We start from the raw sequence: 25,622 nt of genomic DNA, 5'->3' as shown, positions 1-25,622 counted from the left end.
GGTAGGTGGATTGGCCACGCTAAATTGCACCTTAAATTGGAAAATAAATTGGGCACTCTAAATTAAAAAAAAATGATTGTTGCTGAATGGGGAATTGGGATTGTTGCTGAATGGGAGGAATACAAATTGTAGTTATTGCCACAGTTATTGGTATCATACTTGGATGAGTTGTTCATGGACAGCCTTGCCATACAGGACCCATTTAGATTGTCTTCTCACTTTCTCTTCCTTCCTCAACTCAAGGTTCCTGTTCCTCAGCTGTTCAATGTGTAGCTGGTGGAAAGTGGTGTCCCTTCATGATGTCAGGCTGTGCAGCAAGCAGCAGAGAGTCACTCTGCTAAGTACTGCAGAGCAACTATAGGGTGATCTAGGCAGTGGAATCATTCTTTCAGACTGCCAGTGATCTGCACTATCACATTTTGTGTGTCATTCATTGTATGCGTGCTACCCACGTTTGCATAGGCAATGCACCAGCGTCATGAGACATATCACTAGCAGATAGCCCTTGTTGAGTACAGGACATAATGTTGTGCATGGAGTCAATAACACCCCTCACATGAGGAAGGCAACAATGGAAAGTGTCAGTGACCTCCTTTATGCAACATTGAATGGCAAACTCGGTAGTACCACCAAAGACCGAGCTGGCCGGGTCCTAAAGAACATAGCTGCTAGACTGGAACTGCAACAGGTGGTGAGGAAACCAACAAGAGGGAAAAACATGCTTGACCTCATCCTCACCAACCTGCCTGTTGCAGATGCATCTGTCCATGGCAGTACTGGAAGATGTCCTTGTAGAGTCAAAGAAATGTTGCAATTATCAGATCTATAGATGTTCATGACTAAGATCACCTTCACACCTTCACAGTCACAGCCATTACTTGCTTTGCTCTGAGGTTGCAGTTGTGGCAGATTTCAGTGAGGGCCTCCTTACTGAAGCGGAGATATCTCACTCATTGTTTCTTGCTGAGCGCCAAGTTGGAGAACTGCTGCCTGAACATCCCGAGCAGATATGGCCTCCAGCTGAGAGGCCATCCCCCCTCCACCCTCTTTCAACAACTTACCTTGTTCTATCTGGCCTCTTAGTCATTCTCTTAGACATCCTGTACCCCATGACTGGAAGCACTAGATTATTAGTGCCGAGGTCATGAAGTTAACACAAAGTACTTTCACACTTGCCATTTGCTCCCTGTGATCTTTGTCAACTTGAAACAGCAAAAACACCATTGCACAATTGTAGAATTGTAACAATAGCCAGAAGAAATCCAGCAGAACCTAACCTGAAAGTAGTTGACGAGCCCATTAAATAGAATTGGTGGAGGGTCCTTTCTGCTGCTGCATTTTTCAGTTGCGCATATATGAGATGGCACTCCTGGAGCATTGAGCTCCAAAATGCCACCAATGGAGTCAAATCATGTGTTGCACATTGACTGATGTCATGATCTGCCTGCTTTCCATACAGCCAGAAACATTTACTGTGCACACGAATGCCCTCACCAATTTGGCATATGCTGCAGGCACTATTTTGGAGCTCTCAATGGCACTCAAAGTACCCAAAGAACAAGGCCTAATGAGCCCAATTTATTGTCCAAACACTATCAGCAGCATTAAAGTTCAACATAAATATGGATCACTCCTTCCCAAGCAGACTTTACTGATGACACTTGACAATGAAAAAAACATGTATCCTATCCCTTTTATTGCCAAATGCTGATTTCAAGAGCTGTTGCCATGACAAACCACTTATCACTCATGTGATGCAGGGCAGACAGAGAGTAATTGTTTGCAGAGATCGCCACAATGGGGTCAAATGTCTGACTCACCTCCCACTTAATATTTGGCACTGTGCTGTTTGGGTCGTGACCAAATTGTCTTTAAAGAGACCTAGAAACTTCACTTAAACATGAACTATGTTGTTGTGCTTTAGTACTGGAGATGCTGGAAGAACATAGGATCATAGAATCGTTACAGCACAGAAAGAGGCCATTCAGCCTGTCATCTCCATGCTGGCTCTCTGCAAGAGCAACTCAGCTACTGCCACACCCCTGACTTTTCACCATAGCCCTGTAAGTTTTCACTACTCAGGTAAATATCCAGTATCCCCCAGATTCTCTGGCAGTTACCAAATCCTAACCACGCATAGCTTAAAGATTTTTTTTCCTCATGTCAATATTGGTTAGAACATAGAACAAAGAACAGTACAGCACAGAACAGGCCCTTCGGCCCTCGGTGTTGTGCCGAGCAATGATCACCCTACTCAATGGTTCTTTTACCATTTACCATAAATCAGTGTCTTCTGGTTCTCAACTGCTACACCAATGGAAACTGTTTCTCTCCGTCTACTCTGCATACCTTCTGATCTTGAACACCTCTATCAAATCTCCTTTCAACTTTCTTTTTCATCAGAAGAACAGCCCCAGCTTCTCCAATTTATCCTTGTAACTTAAATCCCTCATCCCTCGAAATATCCTTTGGGATCTTTTCTGCTGACTCTCTAATCCCTCCACATCCTTCCCAAAGAGTGGTGCTCATAATTGCACACAGTACTGCAGCTGAGACCATGGCGGGATTCTCCGAGCCTCCACGCCAAAATCGCGCTAGGCGCGGGGCGGAGAATGGGGCGTCAGACTCACGATTGGGTCCGACGCTTTTCCGCAATTCTCCGTGGGTCGGGGAATCGCCGTCGGTCACGCGCGCGCGCGCGCGATCGATGGGGCGCCAGTTGGGGGCCATTGAAAGAGGCCCCAGCGGTGATTCTCAGCCAGCAGCTGCCGAGTTCCCGCCTACATGGTTCACTCATGGTTCCACCCGGCGGGAGAGGACCGGTGGGGGGCGGGGGGAACCATCACTGGGAGGGGGGGAGGCCTCCAGGATGGCCAAGCTCGTGATCGGGGGCCACCGATCGGTTGGCACACGCGATCTGGGGGGGGGGGGGGGGCTATATTGTTGGGGCTGGCCTGTTGTGTGAATCCGTCATGTTGCGTCGCGCACATGCGCGGACCCGCGGCCGGAAGTGCAGGGCCCCGTATCGACAGCCGGAGCTGCGTGGACTACTCCAGGGCCCTGCAAGCCCCCTTCAAAACAGGGAATCACTCAGGACTTTCTCCAGGAAAGTCCAGAGTGATTTGTGCCTGGTTTCACGCGGTGTAGGGACATTGCCCCATTTTCACAGAATTCCGACCCATTTTCAGATAATTCCAATAAGGTTCACCATATTGTCCTTACTTTTATCCATTAAGCCACTATTTATAAATCCCAGGATCCCATATACCTTGTTAATTGCTTTCTCAACCTGCCCTGCCACTTTCAATGACTTGTCCATGTAGACCCCCAGCTCAGTCTGCTCTTGCACCCCCTTTAGAATTGTATCTTTGATTTTATATTGCTTGTTTTCATTTTTCCTAACAATATCCATCATTTTACAATTTACTTCATTCAATGTCATCTGCCACATGTCCACTTATTCCACCAGCCTGCATATGCCTCCAGAAGTCTTTCTCTACCCTCTTCACAGTTCACAATACTTTTTAGTTTTGTGTCATTTTCAAATTTTGAAATTTTGTCCCACAGACCCAAGTCTAAATAAGTAATGTAAATCAAAAAGAGCATTGATCCTAATACCAACCTGTGGGAAACCATACCTTATAGCTTCCCCCAGTCTGAAAAGCAACTATTCACCATACACTCTGTTTTCTGTCACTCAGCCAGTTTCATAGCCCTTTCATGTCCCTTTTATTTCAAAGGCTTCAACTTTGCTGCCAGCCTGATATGTGGCACTTTATCAAACGCCTTTTGGAAGTCCGTGTACACCACGACAACCGCATTACCCTCTTCGAGTCTCTCTGTTACCTCATCAAAAAATTCAGTCAAGTTAGATTAACATGATTTCCGTTAACAAATCCACACTGGCTTTCGTTAATTACCCATATTTGTCCCAGTGACTTTAATTTTTGTCCCCAGTTATTGTGCCTAAAAGCTTCCCTGCTGCTGAGGTTATTGTTGAGCCTGTAGTTGCCGGGCATATTCTAATAATTTCCATGATTTTTTTATTACCAAGATCTACTGTCAAATGCCAACATAAATCATTTTAATGTTTGGAGGTTGTTTAGGGGAGGCTGCTACAAGCAAGGCAAAATGATTTGATAGAAATTAAATTGTTCTAGCGCTTCGTTCCCTGCCCACTCCCCCTTGACATGTTGTTCACCTTAGCCCTCCCTCTCCTAAATGTGACAACTCAAGCTAGGTAAAACTTCACAGGAAATGGCAACATTACAGCATCTCAACCCTACTGCAATTTTACCTCAGACCCGGAAGTGAAAGCCAGTTGACTAATCAGTAACAGAAGATAACCTTCCCCAGAAGAGAGAGAAAATGTTATGGTCCTGATTTTAATGCCTGGCAGGTTTTAGGTGGTTGAAGTAGCATAGAACATACAGTGCAGAAGGAGGCCATTCGGCCCATCGAGTCTGCACTGACCCACTTAAGCCCTCAGTTCCACCCTATCCCCGTAACCCAATAACCCCTCCTAACCTTTTTGGACACGAAGACCAATTTATCATGGCCAACCCACCTCCCCTGCACACCTTTGGACTGTGGGAGGAAACTGGTGCACTGGTGCAGACAGGGGGAGAACGTGCAAACTCTGCACAGACAGTGATCACCTGGATCTGACCCTGCTTCTGTCTTGCTTTTGGACAGTGGGTGTCAGAATCAACTTCACACACCGTGAACAATTCCAAAATGCAGTGAATGCTGCCACGCAAAACATAGCAGCTCAAGTGCACAGACATCTGATATAAAGATTTATGTACACCCATCTTTCCATTTCAAATAATGGCTTAACCACTACATATTTCTAACACTTCTCCATTTTATACCATGTTTTATCTGCAAGCTGAATTATCTAGGGTGCTTCACTGGTGAAGAATGCAGGTGCACGGCTGTATTTTTAATTAATTTATTTATGCGACTGTCAAATTATTTTTTAAAGGACTCTCCTCTTAAATATTTAAATAGGATGCGCAGTAGAGTATAAAAGATGCTCACCCATATACAGATGCAAGCCCAACTGTGCGTGTTTTAACTATAGAAATGTAAAGCTGCAAATGTTTTAATGCTGATCTCAATTCACAATAGAAAGTTGTACTGTTCTACGAACCATTAATGTTTGGATATTCTTTCTTACCCTGTCCCAGCATTATGCTGCTGTATTCTTTTGCTTTTTGGATGGGAGCTGCCAACAAAAAAAATAACTGTAGCTTTATTCCCCCTTCAGTTACCTGACATAGGGATCATTTTAGAAATTATTGTCAATAATAGCTTGACAGCTTGCTTTTCTTTAGGCAACTTAGGCAAGTGCAAGCTGTGTTCCTGGATGTTCGTGAAAAGTAACCATAGTTATTAAGTAGACGGTGTCAGCCACAGCTCAGTGGTAGCCCTTGCACCTCTCCAGAGATTTGAGCACATAATCTAGGCTGAACACTTCAGAACAGTCCTGAGGGAGTGCTGCACTGTCAGAAATATCTTTGATTGGATAAGACTTTGAACCAAAACCCTAGCCGTCCCCTTTGGGAGTTTTAAAATATTCCTTAGCATTATTCAACGAAAAGCAGCAGAGTCTGCCCAATGTCCTGCCCAATACTTATCCCTCAACCCAACATCTCAACATTATGGGCAGCACGGTAGCATTGTGGATAGCACAAATGCTTCACAGCTCCAGGGTCCCAGGTTCGATTCCGGCTTGGGTCACTGTCTGTGCGGAGTTTGCACATCCTCCCCGTGTGTGCGTGGGTTTCCTCCGGGTGCTCCGGTTTCCTCCCACAGTCCAAAGATGTGCAGGTTAGGTGGATTGGCCATGATAAATTGCCCTTAGTGTCCAGAATTGCCCTTAGTGTTGGGCAGGATTATGGGGATAGGGTGGAGGTGTTGACCTTGGGTAGGGTGCTCTTTCCAAGAGCCGGTGCAGACTCGATGGGCCGAATGGCCTCCTTCTGCACTGTAAATTCTATGACTATGACATCTCCAATAAAGATTTTCTGCCTATTTATTTACTCTTTGGGATCTTGCTGTGTACAAATTTACAGAGAGAGGAATCAGGTGGTCAAATCGCCACGGCTGCTGAAGGGAATAAGATGAAGGTTGCTACACATGTAGCCTTGATTTTGTTGATGAAGAATCCGTGACGTCCGAGTAGTTGATGTTTGGGATGAGGGTGGAGGAGGAAGGGAAAGAGGATTATGATGAGTTATTGACCATATGAGAAAAGGAGTCTGAATTCACATGTGTTAACCAATGCATAGGAACTTTCTTACTGCCAACGCTGAATAGTGACCAGGAATGGAAGTGCAAGCTGAATTTTTTTCCTTCCCACTCTATGGGCATTGAGACCAATTACAGAGCTCCAGCTGAGGCCAGCGAGCTCAGCACAGACAAGGAACAGGTATTTGGGCCTAATAACAGTATCAGACCGAGCATTTACCCTCGAGGGTAGCCATGACAACAACTTAAAGCGAGCAAGGGGAAAAGAAATGGTGAAATGTGAGAATTGGTCATTCCTTGAAGAAGCATAACCCCTGAACGCAGATCATGTAATAAACCCAAAAATAAAAATGGAGAGGTCCAAAGCACGAAAAAAGATAAATGACAAATAAATTGCATAGTGGAAATAAATTTATCAAGCACTTTTTCTGCGTTTTCTGTGTAAATAATCAGCGTTGTCATCGATGCAGTTTAATAATCAGATGCTTTTAAGAGAGCAATCTAACTGTGAACATCATGTTTTGTAATCTTTTCTGTTAATTCTGCTCAATTAAAAAGCATATATTTTAATGTCAACACTCCATGCTGATTATGTCATTTGTGAAATTGGCTGGTAGATTTCCTAAATCTGACAGAGTAAGGAACTGAATTGAAGATGGTGCGCATTGTCTCTTACTGGTGATTGCTTAACTCAGCCTATTCACATGCCTCTTTTAAGGGGTCCCGACAGTGGATCTATCCGCATAAAGGGGAAGAATTTGTGGAAAAATTCTTCTTGGCTTTATTTTTAATAATGTTGGGTACAATGTATGGGCAGCATGGTAGTACAGTGGTTAACACTTTTGCCTCACAGCGCCAGGGTCCCGGGTCCGATTCCCGCTTGGGTCACTGTCTGTGTGGAGTCTGCACATTCTCCCCATGGCTGCGTGGATTTCCTCCGGGTGCTCCAGTTTCCTCCCACAAGTACTGAAAGACGTGCTTGTTAGGTGAATTGGACATTCTGAATTCTCCCTCAGTGTACCCAGAGTGTGGCGACTAGGGTTTTTTCACAGTTACTTCATTGCAGTGTTAATGTAAGCCTACTAAGTGACACTAATGAAAATTATGATTATTATTATTATACATTTTTTAAAGACCTTCTGTGGCTTTACTAAACACAGAGACTAGCAAGACTTTTGAAATCTCAACAAGATACACATTTCTCAGTGCCAGCATGGCCTATGGGTAATGACCATGCAGAATCATTGGGAAACAGTATCGCTTTGCCATGGACCTGTTTTACTATTTGAGCTCACATTTCACAGTTCTATTGTGTCAGATTGATCTGATTTAGTTGTCCTGATCGCGACCACCTTCAGCCTCCAAAATTCCCTTTTCCTTATTTTGCAGGGTCAGGTCAGGGTTTTGAAATCCTACACTGTACTTGAATGCAAAAGCGAGTTTGGAAAAGGTCACTGGGCTACCTATAAGAATACAAAAGGTTATAGGTTGCTGCAGTTTATAAAGTGCAGAACTCCAGCATGAAATTCGATGTCTAATGCCTCAAGCACTTGCTTTACGGGTGTAAAGAGATTACAAGGTGATCGGACACCATGGTTAGGAACCAGATACACCGGCCTGCATATTAGGAGTTTTATCTTTAGCTTGTCAGAATTTAGCAATTGCTTGCGATTTTGCATGAACTTAAGTTAAAGCTACATTATTCCTCAGCGAAGGACGTTTTCCTCATTATTCCAGGATTATTCCATCTCGAGCAGCAAATGTTTTAAATGGTTGATGGAGCAGGGATCACAACTCACTGTCATTTGTAATCAATTTAAATGAGAAAACAATTGAAGTTAAACACCAATAGATGGAACCTGTTCAATCAGGTGACCACACCAGGAAAGTGTTTTTATGCTTTTACTTCTCGCAGGACAGAAGTCCCTTTTGATAAAATTTATTCCTTTTCCCACCTGCACTTAGCCTCCCAACAAAGGATACGTTTCGTCAGGGCTTCATTTCCATATCCTCACCGCATCCACTTTTCCTAGTCCCACCACCACCACTCAAAATAGATTCATCCACAATGAAATGAAGGGCTGGAAGCCAGAACAGCAAGTGTGCTAATGTCCAACAGCCTGCATGAACAATTATTATCGAATGGTATGTCCACTATTTATCGCACTCCTTTCATTCCACCTCACCCCCAGCAAATATGGCTACGGTGACTAAGTTCAGCCCATCTGTGTCCAGCATGGCTCAGCCACAAGCTGAGCTGCTTGGAGAACTAAACCAGCATGGCATCCACTGCTGCTCCAGCATACAGCCGACAGTTACATCCTTTAATAAGTATATCATCCTTATCTCTGTGTTAAGAGTAGCTGTTGGCTGGACATTTGCATGGCACGTTTCCTAGACAATACAAGGGGGCAAAGTCATTAAACTATTATTGTTCCCTGCACAAAACTTTGATGGTGGCTGATCAATACCAGAAAAGTCAAGGTGGCAAACTTATATTAACCACAGCCATTCGTGAAAATCCATTTGTTTTTCAAATCTTTACTTTTTTTGCCTCCAATTTCCTACTTCCTCAAATGGTTTCATGCATGTGTACATAAAAGGCATGTGTGCAGCAGGTTTGGAATTGTAATGTTTAAAGAGGACTTCTTGTAACACTGGAACCTCCTAGATAAATGAAGGGACTGCGTAAGTTATTTTCTGGTAGGCCCCCATATGGGCATATGTGAGCATCATCAGGGCATGCAGGCCATGAAAATAGCCTAGACCCCAGAAATGAGCAATTCCTTTTCAATTTACTTTGGTCAATTGGTCTCCTTAGAAGCCATGGTTGAGATCTGGGGTTAGAGGGAGACTGGGCAACTCAGCTCCATGAACAGGCACTTGCTTTTGATAAGGTGCTGCATAAAAGATTGATCCAGAAGGTGAGATAACAGGGGGTCGGGGTAGAATACTAGATTGGATGAGGATTGGCTGACTGACAGAAAGCAGAGGGTTGAGTTAAATGGGTCCTTCTCTGGTTGGCTAACTGTAACTAGTGGGGTGCCGCAGGGTTCAGTCCTCAGACCTCAACTGTTTACAATCTATATAAATGATCTGCATCATGGCGCCGAGGTCCCAGGTTCGATCCTGGCTCTGGGTCACTGTCCGTGTGGAGTTTGCACATTCTCCCCGTGTTTGCATCGGTTTCGCCCCCACAACCTAAAGATGTGCAAGATAGGTGGACTGAACACGCTAAATTGCCCCTTAATTGGAAAAAATTAATTGGGACTCTAAATTTAAAAAAATAATTTTTTTCAATAAATGATCTGCAAGCAGGGACAGAGTGTAACACAGCAAAATTTGTGGTGATGCTAAATAGGTGGGAAAGCAGGCAGTGAAGAGGAGATACAGATTTTACAGATGGATACAGATAGACTAGATTAAGATGGGGGCCAAAATTTGGCAGATGGAGTTTAATCTAGATAAGTGTGAGGTTATCCATTTTGGCCTAAAAAAATAACCAAGCAAATTATTATCTAAATGGAAAGCCGATTCAAAATGCATCTGGGCAGAGGGATCTAGGGGCGCGATTCTCCCAAACAGTGAGAAATCGTAAGGCTGGCGTCAAAAACGGGCGGGTTTGACGCCAGCCTCCGCCCCCCCCCGACCGGGAACTGATTCTGGTCCCCGGTCGGGGCTAGCATGCTGCGGCCGTGAACTCCGGCATCGCGGGCTTAACGAATTTCGTTAAGCCCGCTTGCCAGAGTTTGCGACGGCTGACGCGTCACATGACGTCAGCCGTGCATGCGCGGATTGGAAGACTCCAACCCGCGCATGCGCGGATGACGTCATCGCTCATTTGTGCGAAACCCACGCATGCGCGGGCCGGGATGCCCCTCAGCCGCCCCGCGAATTGATACAGCGGGGCGGCGGAAGGACAAAGAGTGCGCGGGAATCGGACCCGCTGCCCACGATCGGTGCCCACCGATCGCGGGCCCATGGCACCCTTGGCACGGCCGTGGTACTGCCGTGCCAATCGGTGCCATGGTTGCCAAGATCGGGACTTTACGGCCGTTTTTACGAACGGCCAGACCAGGTGTGTTTGCCGGTCGTAAAAACGGCCGTAAAGGGCTTGGACTTCAGCCCATCGGCCAGCTGAGAATCGCTGCTGGCCGTAAAAAAACAGCGGCAGCGATTCGTGTCGGGAGTCGGGCGTGGGGGGGAGAATAGCGAGAGGGCGTCAGACTAGCGTAGCCGTAAAAATTTACTACCCCCGCTATTCTCCGCACTGTCGTGAGTGCGGAGAATTGCGCCCTGGGTGTCTTTGTTCATAAATCGCATAAAGTCAGTATGCAGGTACAGCATGTAATTAAAAAGGCAAATGGAATGTTAGCATTTATTGCAAAACGACTGGAGTATAAAAGCGAAGAAGTATTGTTGCAATTGTATGGGGTATTGGCGACACCACATCTGGAGTATTGTGTCCAGCTTTGGTCTCCTTATTTGAGGAAGGATGTGGTGGCAGTGGAGGCAGTTCAGAGGAGGTTCACCCGATTGTTTCCAGGGAGGAAGGGGTTGATGTACGAGGAGAGATTAAACATTTTGGGCTTATACTCACTGGAGTTTAGAAGGATGCAAGGGGATCTGATCGAGTATATAAAAAAGGATTCATAAATTAAATGTAGACCAAATATTTCTAGAACAATCTAGAACAAGAGCACAGTAGCACAGTGATTAGCACAGTTGCTTCACAGCTCCAGGGTTCCAGGTTCGATTCCCGGCTTGGGTCACGTGCGGAGTTTGCACGTTCTCCCTGTGTCTGCGTGGGTTTCCTCCGGGTGCTCCGGTTTCCTCCCATAGTCCAAAGATGTGCAGGTTAGGTGGATTGTGCAGGTTAGATGGATTGGCCACATTCAATTGCCCTTAGTGTCCAAAAAGTTTAGGTGAGGTTACTGGGTTATGGGTGTAGGGTGGAGGTTTGGGTTGGTGCAGACTCAATTGTCTGAATGGCCTCTATCTGCACTGTAAAGTCTTTGTCACAGGAGGTCACAGATATAGGTTGCGAGGCGGTAGGTTTAAAATGGAGATGAGGAGGCACTACTTATCGCAGAGGGTGGTGAATTTGCGGAACTCGCTGCGCCATAGTCTGAATCATTAAATGGGTTCAAGAGGGAGATAGATATATTTCTGATTGTTAAAAAAGAGTTAAAGAGATATGGGGACAGGTAGGGAGGTGGCTTTGAGAACAGGAAGAGATCAGCCATGATCTGATTTAATGGTGGAGCTGAATTGCCTACTTCTGCTCCTAATTCCTATGTTCCTACTTGCACGGAGCACGTGGGTGCCAGAGATGTACACATGGTGGCATCAAACAAATTCGATGTTCTCCTGTTAACTCCACTGAATTGGGTGGTGTCAGCACTGCAGGGAACTGGTAAAGCTGACTTTGACATAACTGCCAGGATCACAACCGTGGAATAACAGAGTCTGAATATTTTTCTACCTGAGATAAAGCCAATCTAATGTAAGGTGCTGACTTCTACTCTTCAAAAGCTAAGAAACTTCTTGCTTTGAATTACATTTTAGATTGAATGGCATTATTTAACTGTGAACTTTTAAACTATTGAATTCAGCATTAATAAATTCATTTTCTATGTGTTTGAAACATTGCGCGAATTGTTTTTAAAAGTAATAATAAGCATTCAACCCATCAAATCCTTTTAGCAGGTTGAAAGTGATGCTGCAGTTTTTCATTTATTGTACTGTGCAGCTAATTATACATTATGGATTGTAAATACCTTGAACAAATTGCAGTTTACTCCATTGTGTTCTTTGTTTGAACAATCCACACCTAATCAATACATTATTACCACTTTACTAACAGAAACTGAGAACCAGCCATATTAATCCACTAAAACCACTCAGACATTTCTGTGACACTTTTTAAAAGACTTTTCATAATTTCCTTGTAAGTGGTTTGGAATCCACGGCACAATCTATGTAAGACACGGATTACACAAGAGACTTTGAATGACTGCACAGTGCATTATACTTGAGAGTTCTACCTAGCCTATAAAGTAAAGCTTGAAACAAACTGGGTGTCTGTGACAGTACGCAATATTTCTTTTGTGCACTGCACTCTGTTACCCGTGTAAGTCCAAATTGAATCATGAATTCTATGAAACAAAACAGTGCCTTACAAAAGGCCCAAGTGTCAGAAAGTTAAAGCAAAATGAAATTAATAATTCAGTGCTTAAATATAATGTCCATAGGATTATATAATCAATTTCAGTGATAAAAGAAATCAGTACAATCGCAGCTTCGGATGAGATGCTCTACCTAGATACAAAGGGTGAGTTAGGTTTTAATGATTGAGAAGAAAACATTCTCTGCTCATTATGTGAACTTCTGAAGGATATATTATTTGGTTAAGTCCCCCTGCGGCCTAAGGCGAATGGTGAAAGGTTAATAAAGACTTTAATTGCACCTGTCTCTAAAACTGTGACATGCTATAATAGCAATTTCCCATCTAACTTTCCTTCAGGATTTACATATGGTATTACCGTTTCTCCTAAAGTGCTTAGACAAACAGGCTATTGTTCTGGATACTTAGGTAAAAAACATACAGTGAAGGCTGAAATGATTTTGACTCGATATACCCTGTTTAACTAGCATATGCCAACTGAGGGCAAAATACTTTTGACTTGCAAAAGAGAAAGGTTGGGACACATTTATGTTCAAAACATTTTAAGCTATACATAAAAGTGAAATTGCTGCACTGTATAATTCCACGACCCATAAATGTTGCAATTAAAAGATTATTTAATAGCAAACTGACTAAAAAGCACTGGAATCCAAATCTGACTCATTTTAAAATTTCACGGCACTACACATAACTTTGTCTGTCAGCAACAAAAGTAAATGCTCCACAACAACTTAAGTAACAGTTTCAGATTTCCCATATTATGCACATTATACAGTAACTGTCATAATTTTAAGCATTGAAAGTACTATTCAAAATCTGAAAACTAACCATTGTTTCTTGAAAAATAGATTTGGAAGCTCCAATCTAGCAAACTAAATATACAGGGAGGGATTCTCCGTTAGCCGACGCTGAGATCAGCAAAGGCGGTTAGGCGGAGAATTGGTTCCGATGCCAAAATCGCAGCAGGCGCCGATTTGACGCCAAATCACAATGCTCCAGCACTTCGACAGAGACATCAATGCGTTTCGGAACGCACATACAGTAAACACTGCTTGCATAACAGTAGCAGGCCCGACCTGGTATTCTCTGGGGACTTCGCGATGCTCCGCCTCTGATGGGCCGAGTTCCCGGCGGCCCGGTTCACTTATGCTTTTAAAAATCGTGAAACCTGCGTGGCGGCTGCTGAGGGAGAGAGAGGGGGTACGGACAATATCCAACATTGCCATCGTTTGCTGACAGTTGTGCCGCCGGTCCAGGGGGGTTTGGCCAGGGCCCGGGGGAGTACCAGGGGGGTTAACAGGAGGTGGGCTGTGAAGTCGGGGTGGACGAACATGGAACAACATTGCCGCAGCTGGAAAGGCAGCCAGGCAGCTGCGTATGCTTCACAGCCCACTGTGAACTTAGGGCCACGGGTCGTATGTGTGTCCCCCTCAGGGTACTCCCCCGGGTGCCCGCTGGCCCCAGTCGACCCATCAGCTGTATGGGCGCGTTCCAGCAGAACCAGTGTAATCTTTTTGGCTGGGATGAGTATGCGTGGGGAGTGTAATGTGTATGTGCGGCTGCAGCTTGTCAGACTCCTGAGTGTCAATCACAGACCTGGCGAATCCCTCACCGTGTTCATTGGAATTGAATGTGTTCCACGTGGCGCCGGTGCTAGCCCCTTAATAGTAGCAGAATCGGTCCAGGTGCGGTACCAGTTTTTCTGTTGTGAAAGTCCATGAATTCTGCGCTGGTGTCAACACTTAGTCTCAGAAACGGAGAATCCCGTCCCCTATTCTTAATGCTGCAAGTCTAACTTCCGAATCTCATGCTTGTAAATTTATTCCACGTTAGCATGTCACTTGAAACTGCCCCCAGCATTTGGGGTGCATTTGTTCAATGTTCTATGAGCTGTAGCCTTGCACAAAATGTTCATCTTACACTAAATGTCCATTCAGGAAAGAGAGCAACTCCTGCAGGTATTGTCTACATCAGCTTAATGTATGTCTTTGTAGATTGCAAGCTGTACCTCACCACCACCTTCTTCGACCTCTCACTATTTATCAATAGCTTTTCCAACACCCAGTAATGGATGTGCAGAACTATACAACCAATTATTATTGGAAGGTTTGAAGCCATTGCCTTCAGTTCATGCCACGTTCTTCATTCCCTCACCAACTATTCCATCCCTCTGACTGGTCACCGATTGAGGCTATATCAAGCTGTTCACAACCTCCGTGCCATTTGTGATTCCAAAATGAGCTTTCAACTATTTATCCACGTGTCATTAAGACCGCGTATTTTCACCTCCATAACATCTCCACCCCTGCCTCAGCTGTTCTGCTGCTGTAACCCGCATTCATGCTTTCGTTTCCCCAAGAATTGACCATTTTAGTGTGCTCCTTTTGTGACTCACATCAAATGTTGTTGCTGATCACCCCTGTGCTTGCTAACCTAAAATTCTCATCCTTATTTTGAAATCCTTTCATGGCCTCACCCCTTCCCATCACTGTCATTTTCTCCAGCCCCACAACCCTTCGAGATATTGGCGCTCCTCTAATTCCGGTCTCTGAGTATCTCCCACTATTGGTGGCTGTGCCTTAAGCTGCCGATGCCCTAAGCCCTGGGCTTCCCTTCTTTAATTGTTCCGTCTCTCCACCTTGCTTTCCTCCTTTAACACATTCCTTAAAATCCATCTCTGCTTGACCAAGCATTTTAACATCTGCCCTAACACCTCCCAATGTGGTTTGGTGCCATATTTTGTTGTATAGTGCCTCTATGAATATCTTTGATTACACTAAAGGTGCTGTATGAACACAGGTTGTTATTGTTAACATGCAAGTTCCAAAAGATATTCAGTACTTAATCTGCATGGGTTTTGCTGACTGATGTACAACTTTGCATCCCAATTATATCCCTGTAATATTCCCAAGTTCGTGAATAGAACAAAGCTGGGTGCAAGTGACTTCATGCAAAGTGACTTCAAGAGTGTTTGAACAGACATAGTGTTTGGCAAGAACATGGTAGATGGAATATAATGTGTAAATATGTAAGGTTATCCACTCTGGTAGAAGCAACGGGTGTGCAGAGTATTTCTTAAATGGTAAGCGATTAGAATGTGTAGATGTACAAAGGACATGGGTGTCCTCACCAATAAAGCAGTGAAAGGTAACATGGAGGTGTAGCAAGCAATTCGGAAAGCTAATGGAATGTTAGCCTTTATCGCAAGAGGATTTGAATACAGGAGTAGCGAAGTCTTACTTCAATTGGTTAGAACCTTGGTTAGATGACATCGAGAGTACTGTGTGCAGTTTTGGTCCCTTACTTTAGGAAGGATATTATTGCCATAGGGGGAGTGCAAGGTGGGTTCACCAGACTAGTTTCTGGGATGGCAGGATTGTCCTCTGAAGAGATTGGGGAAACGGGGCCTGTATTCTCTAGAGTTTTGAAGAATGAGAGGTGATCTCATTGAAATCTACAAAATACAGGGATAGACCGGGTAGGTGCAGGTTTCCCCTAGTTGGGGTGTCTGGAACCAGGGGACACACTTTCAAAATAAGGGGGAAGCCACTTAGAACCAAGATGAGGAGAATGTATTTTACTTTCAGAGAGTTTGGGGCAGCACGGTAGCGTGGTGGTTAGCATAAATGCTTCACAGCTCCAGGGTCCAAGGTTCGATTCCCGGCTGGGTCACTGTCTGTGCGGAGTCTGCACGTCCTCCCCGTGTGTGCGTGGGTTTCCTCCGGGTGCTCCGGTTTCCTCCCACAGTCCAAAGATGTGCGGGTTAGGTGGATTGGCCATGCTAAATTGCCCGTAGTGTCCTAAAAAGTAAGGTTAAGGGGGGGGGGGGGTTGTTGGGTTACGGGTATAGGGTGGATATGTGGGTTTGAGTGGGGTGATCATGGCTCGGCACAACATCGAGGGCCGAAGGGCCTGTTCTGTGCTGTACTGTTCTATGTTCTATGTTCTAGAGTTGTGCTTCTTTAGAATTCTCTATCACAGAGAGCTGTGGAAGCTCAGTCACTGAGTGTGTTTAAAGCAGAGATTGACAGATTTCTAAATAACATTGACAGAAAGGGATATGGGATAGTGTGGGAGAAAGACATTGAAATGAATAATCAGCCGTAGAATCATAGAATTTACAGTGCAGAAGGAGGCCATTCGGCCCTTCGAGTCTGCACCGGCTCTTACAAAGAGCACCCTGCTGAAGCCCACGTATCAATCCTATCTCCATAACCCAGTAACCCCCACTTAACTTTTTTTGGACAAAGGGCAATTTAGCATGGCCAATCCACCTAACCCACACATCTTTGGACTGTGGGAGGAAACCGGAGCACCTGGAGGAAACCCACGCACACATAGGGAGAACGTGCAGATTCTGCACAGACAGTGACCCAGCCGGGAATCAAACCTGGGACCCTGGAGCTGTGAAGCAACTGTGCTAACCACGGTGCTACCTTGCTGCACATGACTGTATTAAATGGCGGAGCAGGATCGAAGGGCTGAATGGCCTACTCCTGCTCCTATGTTCCTCTGTTCATTCAACATCACACAACCTACATGAGGTCAATAGGGAACAACCTACTTATTGAAAGTACAATTTCACTAAACCATGACAGATGTTGGCATACATTGATGTTCCTAGCTCTCGTTTCAGATAAACAAATCAGTGGGCAAGAATAAGCAACACACAAGTGACAGACGAAAGGTACAACTTAATTCCCTTACCCAGCTGCATGAGCTTCTCATTGTAAACTGTTTCCCAGTTTGCTCATCCTAGTCTATCTTATCTGTGTTTGTCACCAACCCTCTTTATTACACTATATAAGCCTTTATAACCCACAACTGATTCTGTTGAAGATTATGACATTACTTCAGTAACAGATTGTGGGGAAAAGTGTGTGGGAATTATGCTATTTTATAATATCTAAGAGTAGGAAAATTATCAAAATCTGAAATTCTTAAACTAATCAGGAGTATCACTTACTGTGAACTTTAAAACTATGAACTCTGTTCATTTGAAAAATATTTGTACACATTATAAGGAATTGAATGCAGTTATTTTAAAGTTTCACTTCACCTGTTAAGCCCAAGCTTAATATTTTGAGAGCTTCTTTAAGAAACAACATTTTGTTGAGGGCTACACGAATATGTCTTTGTAAGACTTAACTGTCTAATTTATGATGGACAATGAATTGAAAATCTCATAGCAAGTAATGAAAAATGGAGAATAGGGTCTTTTCAGTGGCTTGTCAGGACAGAATGCAGACTTACTTCAAAACACCCCACCCATCATACCCACCCACCAGCACCAAAGAGGATTCGGAAGCTGGTATAAGGTACTTTCAAAGCCATTGTTGAAAGATCCCATGATTATTATGGCAAACAAAGGAGATCCATTCATCCTTTATTTTGTTAGGAGGAACAGCTAGATTCTTGGAGTTTACATTATCATAGACTCTTTAGCTTCTTCCTCAATAGAACCTGAATGGATAGTTTAAAACCACAACACAGTAAGGCTTCTTGTGAAGAACATGTGGTTTGCTAAACTTCAGAACAAAGCAAAATCAGCTGGAACCCTATGTAAACGTAACAGACTAAGCCACTCAGTTAAAAGGGGCTATTTGTCTTGCTGCTGTAGACCTGCACTTTTAGCAGTAAATAAGACAATCTGCTTACCGTTCAGAGGTCTACAGAAATGTATTTTATCAAGTCAGATCTGCATTCAGCCATACTAATGCGCACCAGACTACATGCAGAACTTCTTTTCATCTTTACTAAAAAGTAACGAAGGACCTTGTCTGAATCAAAATATGTTACCATCCAATGTGGGACATTCACGGTTTATTTCATTAAGAAGATGAACACAATATTGTGATGTGTTTTGGAAATAAAGGTCAAATGTATCATTCAACCCTGCCCTGGTCCACCAGCAAAACAGGAAAGACCACATAGCACAGGCCTTGTGAGAAAGGCCTCCTCACCTGGACACCTGCTTGTGAAGCATTGCCTTTTGTAGAACGTGTTTTTTGTTTCACGGGTGGCTAGACCCCCCTTTATGTGACATGGACGGAGGAAGCCTCGATTATGATTCGGAAGAATTTGCTCATTGTGCACCGCTCAAGCAGAGCAGTCAGTGGAGTCTGCAGACAGGACAATGGTGGAAGGTAACCTTTATTGACAGTTAATGGCAGAACGGTAGACAGGACATTTAGCCTTAGCAAATGAAACTTTAGCAAATGAAACAAGACCTTCGGCGCAGGCGAGATCAAAACCTGATGTTGTGTCATGAAATAGGGCACAATAAACGTCCAGCGACCATAAATTCTGGCCACGACAATGACACAAGGTCGCTTCAGTGTAGGTAACATGCGCTGGAGTTTAATTTCCTGTTACAAATGTCAATTATTGAAAGACCCGAAGAAAAATGTGTGTGTGGTGGTGGGGGTGACATTATTATTCCCGCACAATGTATGTTTTTGAATGTTTGTTAAAGGAAAGGAGAGTTTTCCTATTGGGGGAAACTAGATATCACACACCCCTCCTTTAAACTTCCTACATTTCAATTATCCAAAAGCAAAGGATGAACAAACACAATCAGTGCCAATCGATGGGAGGAAATTGGTGCCTTTCCATTCCAATCAGACCTACATCCCAGCAAAGGAGTGGCCGATTGCCTGACCTTCAGCCAGCTTAATCCCAGCACATCAGACACATCTCGAACACTTTGTCTTGAGTCACTTTCCAACCACCGCTGACACTCTTCACGTCCAGAACAACTCCAGCCCCACCTATAGGGGGCTGGCTGTGTTTATTTTTTTTTAAAGGGAGATCTTCGCCTGTTTCTAACTGCTGTGGGAAATCTCCCAGATGGCAAGGGTGGGCACTGCCCCTCGGATCTGGAACACACCGCTGCCTCAAGAGGTGCCAGTGCTGCTCACGTGTCCGTGGCTCCTCTCCGTGGCGGTCTCTGGGAGATTTGTGTTCAAGGCACCGGTTTTCCCTCCACTTTGTGAATGATGTTGGGGTCAGACTGACACACTGAACCCGTCCCCCAGGCTCATCGCTGTGGGCTATGACAACGTGAGGCCATTGCTAAATAAGACCACTGCAATAAAAAGGGGGGTTTCTAAAGTAGGGCAACAGGTCAAATTAGCTCCAACTCTAACAACGCGTGTAGCTTTAAGCTGGCTGCTAGTTGTTGGGAATAGCCACAGAGAGAGGCACTCAGACTGGTGGGGGTTATGCACACACACGCTGATAATTGAACTCGTACCTTGATGGATCCGGGGATGACGAGCTTCATGGCTTGCCTTTTGAGTTCTGTCAGCTTGAGCTGGCAATTTTTACACCAGGCTCCCTTCTCTTCCTTCTCGAAGGTACAAGACTCCGTCCCGGACACGGATCCTGCTCCCTCGGGAGCGGGTCGACTCCCACAATGGTCTTCCTCGGCCGCCTGAAATCTCTTCCTGGGACCGGATTCCAGGGGGTTTCTCGCCTCCCTGCCTGGGCTGCCTTCCAGCACCTGTGAAACACACCCGGACAAGACACATTGAGATGGGCTGGCCACTTCCTTCAATACCATAGCGTGAAGTGGAAGGGTTAAAGTGGAAGGGTAAAACTGTGAACATCTACCTGAACGTCGCCTATAGTCTTAGTGTCCCATACATACACTGCAGTCAGCCACTCGTTAAAACATTGCCTCAAATTGTCTTGCAAAAAGTTCAGTTTGTTTAATGCTGTGCTGTGGGGAGTTACTGTAAACTCCGCAGTGTTAACGAAGTCCAATTGATTCACTGGCATTGGGGAGCCTTAGTACATGTGTCGTACTGGCGATCTGCGCCTCTTGTTTGTAAATGCACCCTTACAGTGCTCAAATTAGCTCAGGTTTACGGTGTAGCTCAGACCCATAGCCCCTTGACCCAAGTCCAGTAAGACAGCCTTGTTACTTACCGCTTGTCTGCGGCACTCCGGCTCCACCCCGCGAGCTTTACTCCCTGGCATTTTGCTTAAAGTCACTTTCGGTTATTGCAGGAACACATCCAAAGCGAAACAGTTATTGCGCCTGGTGGTCCTGACTCCCGGCTGGAACGTGTGGATTCATCACAACAGCGCCAATACCGCTCAACCGACCTCCTGAGCAGTACTAGGAACGCGCCCAGTGCTCTTAAACTGCCCTTTATAAACCCTAATCACTTCCCAAATATTCCTGAAAAGTCTAAACCGGCATTTGTTTATTCCGCTCTTCCACATCCATGTCCGAAAGGGGACGAGAGTAAGTTTGAGTTTGAAGTTAGTGTGGGTTGGGGGAAAGCGTGCCTGCTGGTGGGTGGAGCACAGAGTGCATTTAAACCACTGATCGGCCAAGGGCTTGCCGTGACTCACAGACACCAGCAAAACTGCTCCCACACCCGCCACACAGCCCTGACACAACTTTCAGCCAACAATCCTGACTTCCAAAAAGCATTCTCGGCACATGCCACCATGTCCAAGGACGAAACTGCCAGGAATTCTTTCCAATCAAAAAGCCCTCAAATGCAAGAAGGGATTTCTGTGCTGAACTGATTTTCGGAGTGTGTGAGGGTGTCGCCAATCTCCGGCTCTGCTGGGGCAGTGATGGGAAAAGGGAGATTTCACATCCCCCCCCCCCCCCCCCATAACCACCCCCCCCCCCCCCCTCCCAGAGCAGACAGGTTCCCCCAGAGACAGCACCACACCACTTTACTTCGTTCAGCTTTGATGATGATCTAACTGGCCCGAGATTCAAATTCACTTGGCAGCAGCTTTAACTCGCTTCATCCGCTGACTAGTAAATAACTTGTTCTTAAAATGTCGAACGCTTGATCACAATTAATAGCTTTGGTTTAGGTTAATACCGAGGTTTGCTCAGATAATCTTGTTGGAGAACGTACAGTAACTCTCGCCCCTCGCCAATACCAGCAAATAATCAGAACTATTTTAACAAAAAAAACGTCTTTATTAATCTGAACAATTTATTTCTAATGTCAAAGTCGATTTAAACTCCTGAGACTCGTCCTCTTACAGTCGTGTGTGTGTGTGTGTTTTGGGGGGCTGTGTTTTAACCCCCCCCCCCCCCCCCCCCCCTCCCCCGCCCTCTAATGTTAGTGTGGAAAGTTGTCCCAGCTCCCCAGTCTCCCTCCGCTGTAGTTACAGCGCCACTTGTTGGCCAGAATTTCAGGATGTGCAGAAAGGTCCAAAATCCTCAGGAAACACAGCGCTGTCTCTGCTTCGCAAGAACTGAGTGAGTTTGCGGACACCAGGAAAAAAATCCTGTTCAGAATTCGCTCAGCCTGGCTGCAGTCAATGCCTGCCTGGCTCGGTCTCTCGGTGAACGTGCGTTTTCTAAGTCGGGGTAAGAAATAGTCTGAGGAGTACTAATAACAGTATATATCAGTACACGGTAACTTGTGACAACGACACTCGTTTTTAAGCATACATTTCTGGATTATTTAGCAAAATGATACCACACTTGAGATTTTCATGCTTTATTTTTTTGGGGGGAGGGGGTGTTGGTCTTGATTAACGTTTACAGAATTCAGGGAAAGTACACATTTAAAACTAGGCAGAAACCCAATGAAATTTGTGTGAATTAAAATTCATCAGGTCGGGGATTTTTTTGCGGAAGTGCTGTCTGTGCACATTCACTCCAAAACTTAATCTGATCGTTAATACTTTCTTCACATGGCAAATCTGTCAGAGCCAACATTAAGCTGGAGAAACTTGGGTAACTGCCCAGATTTCAGTAGAAATACTTCAGCGCGGTTATTAAAGAGTCTTTCAGGTTGTTCCCCCGGTTCAGGGGGTGCAGACTGAGAACGGATTTGAATGTGCAATTCCTTCATGTTGGCCACTTTGCCCCCCCCCCCCCCAGCCAGTATGCCCCCCACCCCCAGTCAGTATACCCCCCCCACCCCACCCCCAGTCTGTATCCCCCCCCCCCCCCCCCCCAGTCAGTATCACCCCCCAGTCAGTATGCAGCTGAAGTGACTCCTGTGTGTGAGGGAGAGGATTGCAATGGGCAGGGCTTCGTGGTTGAAGACGCTCAGCAAAGGGTGGGAGGTGTGAAAACGCAATGTGGAAGGAAGCAGAGGTCATAGCCAGATAGCTGTGGAAACTCAGTGAGGGTGAGGTACAGTGAGGCGCTCGACTGCTCCAAATAGGAGGACGCTGCGTTTCAAGTTTCGCGCCTTTCTAAAAATAAGCCTCATTTTAGCTGTATCGCGACTTCCAGATCTCAGAAACAAAAATCTACACGCACACCCACAGAACGTCTGCTAACAGCAAAGAGTTAGCACAAACGGGCCTCTCTATATGTGTGATGAGTTCAGAGGGATGCACACTTTATACCCATTAAGAATGTATAAGAAGCCCATTCATAGATTTAATGATAAAAAGCGACCTCTGGCTTAAAACATAAAAACAAAATAATGCGAAGGGGGAAAGTCCTAGAAAGTCAGCTCCACCTCGCTCACAAGCACAAGAATCAACCCCCCCCCCCCCCCCCCCCGGCTTCCCCTCTCCAGGACAGCCTCCTGGATTCCCTGCCAACCCCACCGGGGGATTGTGGCAGACAAACAATAATTGTCTCTCAAACGCTGAGTTGGAGCAAAGAGCGAAGGAGAAAGAAGCTGCTCACCAATCTGGGTCAGGGAGGGGTTGGCAGCTCTGCGCGCCCCCGGCTGACAACCCCAACTGCACGCCCACCCCACACACACACTCTGCACGTGTGCACGCCCCCGATCCGGCTGTGTGTGGGGGGGGGGGGGGGGGAGGCTTTCTGATGCGCGCCGCCGAGCTGCCCCAGTGTGCGCGCTTCCCGGCGGGGATAGGAAACTGTGCACGACCCCCCCCCCCCCCCCCCCCCTCTGTACACCCAGCAACTCCACCTCTGCACCTTCCCACCTCCCGACAATCTCGCCTCCGGAAATGGGCTGGAGTTGCTCATTCATTCATTGAGAGTTCAGAGCGCGGGCGCTCTGTGACTTGCTGCATGTGTGTGAGATGGAAACAGTTGTGAGTGAGCATCAGGCTCTCTGTGTCCCTCTGTGCCTCTCTCTCTCTGTCTTTCCTGTGGTGAAATACCTTGAGAAGTTCAAAGCAAAGCACCAGGCGGCCGAGCAAATATCTTTAAAGAAACGTGGTCCAGGGCAGCAGGGTGGCCCTCTGCTGGGTGGGTTAGCCCTGCTGCCTCACGGCGCTGAGGTCCCAGGTTCGGTCCCGGCTCTGGGTCACTGTCCGTGTGGAATTTGCACATTCTCCCCGTGTCTGTGTGGGTCTCACCCCCACAACCCAGCCATGTGCAGGCTAGGTGGATTGGCCACGCTAACATGCCCCTGAATTGGAAAAAATGAACTGCATTCTAAATTTATATTAAAAAAAAGAAATGTGATCTGCCCTCGGATGCAGTTTGGTCTAGTCTGGTGGCTGGGATGGTTCCCACCGCAATGCCTAAAGCTGCCCATGTCCCCAGCAATAAATAATAAGCAAACCGTACCATCTGCTCACCCAGCACACACCGACACACAGTCCCAGCAACACATTGGAAAGTTAGCCCCGAAGCACACACATCAAAACACATCCCGAACACACACTTCAAACAATGTTTGATTGTGGTGGCCTTTTATTAACTGAAGGCAACTTGAAGGGGATCGCTTTAAAAGTCAGGTCGCTGCCTCGTGTTGCCAAAGGTTTTATGAAACACTCACCTTGCGTTTTCTCCTCAAGAGGTGACTGGTGAATCCGAATATAATGTCAGAGTCCAGGCAGAATGTGCCGATTTCCAGCAAGTTGGCGTTTTTCCTGGGCGGGCACTCTGGTGCTGGTTGTGAAGACATGATGGTGCGCTGCGATATTGCAGCTCGCTCCCCGAGCCGCGCCCTGGTACGCGAGACGCCTCATTCACTATCTGGTGAAATATTGGCTGCCAGCGCTTCTTCCATACCCGGGCACCGTGCACCCCCAAAGCCGCTAAGTCTGCAAGTCAGGCGAGCTGCGCTCTCTCTTTACCACTCCCCTCAAGAACGTCCCGCCAAAGTAACCTATTCCAGCAGGGAATCTTCTGGCATCCACTCGTACCCCTGTATGCAGAAACATCAATATCCATCAGCAGATCTTCCTCAAGGCTCCCCTTCCTCCCGTTCGCTTCTACCCGCAGCGTGTGGGGAGGGAAGCGTTCAGTGTGCCGGGAAGAGATCCTTTGGGTCTCTCTCTGCCTGCGTTCTGTGTGAAGGCGATCCACACAAGATTGAATGTTCCGCTGTGGGCTGAGAGAGATGGAGGAATGAATTGCTGTTGGAGAGCAATGCTTTTGTGTATGTGTATGTATGTCTGTGTGTGGATGATGGTAAGTTCTCCTCACATCACATCATTCACGAGTTGTGATTCTTTTTAAACTGCTAATTGTTGCCTGACAGCCTAGAATTCTGCCGCTCGACTCCCAGTGACTCCAGAGAAGCCAATCCCACTGTGAGCAGATAGGTGACATAAACCACTGACAGGGTGAAATCACACCGAATCATCCATTGAGCCCGAATTTCTCTTAGAAATATAACATATCCACCTGATTCCATCTCACCCTTCAGAATTCCGATCGGAATTGCCAGGAAAAAGAGCATGTTTATTGGATGTTTCGGTTAATTTGTGATAATCGAACAGAAAAATCAATTATGTTCTGATTATAGCAAAAGTATTCTGCATTCTACTTGGTTCATATCTTCATTAATTAGCATCTCCTATCAAACTAATGGAGAGAGATGGTGGAGCTGTTTAATTTTGTCCAATTGCTCTACAACATAATTTACTTTTTGCACATTATAAAGTAGGACTTTAATACGAAAATAATCCAAGGCTGTTGCAATGGCATGCTCTGTCAGTTATTTATCACCAGGGAATATCTGCAGGATACTTTCCAGGGGGAAATGGCGAGGGCTTAGCGCAAAGCTGTATGTCTGCTCCACGGAAAGCTGGGCAAAATGATAACAGGGCAGCGATCTCAAAGTTATTAACACTGTCCGCATTTGTTGTCCCAAATAAAGCAAAACATCAACGAATCGATTACGCACAAAGCTTATTAGAGTAGATAAAGTCCATTATTTATATGTTTTGAAAGCGATCCTCAGACATTAACATGAGTCTGTTAATAAAAATCTTATCACCAGGACACAGAGGAGTAGTCTCCAGA

At 45.7% G+C, this 25,622-nt stretch overlaps 1 protein-coding gene across 3 annotated transcripts in view; it reads right to left on the bottom strand.

Annotated features, from left to right (window-relative positions):
* The window catches only part of kif26ab (kinesin family member 26Ab), a 267,250-nt gene extending 242,388 nt beyond the window's left edge, over positions 1–24,862 (bottom strand). For 2 of the 3 annotated variants that reach the window (XM_038777909.1, XM_038777924.1), the window contains exons 1-2: positions 24,148–24,862; positions 19,698–19,946 (exon numbers count right to left, since the gene is read on the bottom strand). In XM_038777909.1, the coding sequence (XP_038633837.1) occupies positions 19,698–19,946; positions 24,148–24,276 (378 nt within the window). In that variant the 5' untranslated portion in view covers positions 24,277–24,862. Of the gene's footprint in view, positions 1–19,697; positions 19,947–20,374; positions 20,741–24,147 lie in introns of those variants that run through there. The other variant, XM_038777918.1, reaches the window with a different exon arrangement.
* Positions 24,863–25,622: the final 760 nt, after the last annotated feature.

This window comes from Scyliorhinus canicula, chromosome 2, assembly GCF_902713615.1.
Source record: "Scyliorhinus canicula chromosome 2, sScyCan1.1, whole genome shotgun sequence".
Classification (NCBI taxonomy): domain Eukaryota; kingdom Metazoa; phylum Chordata; class Chondrichthyes; order Carcharhiniformes; family Scyliorhinidae; genus Scyliorhinus; species Scyliorhinus canicula.
Note: the sequence above shows the minus strand (reverse complement) of the source record. Positions and strands in the feature narration are given on the sequence as shown.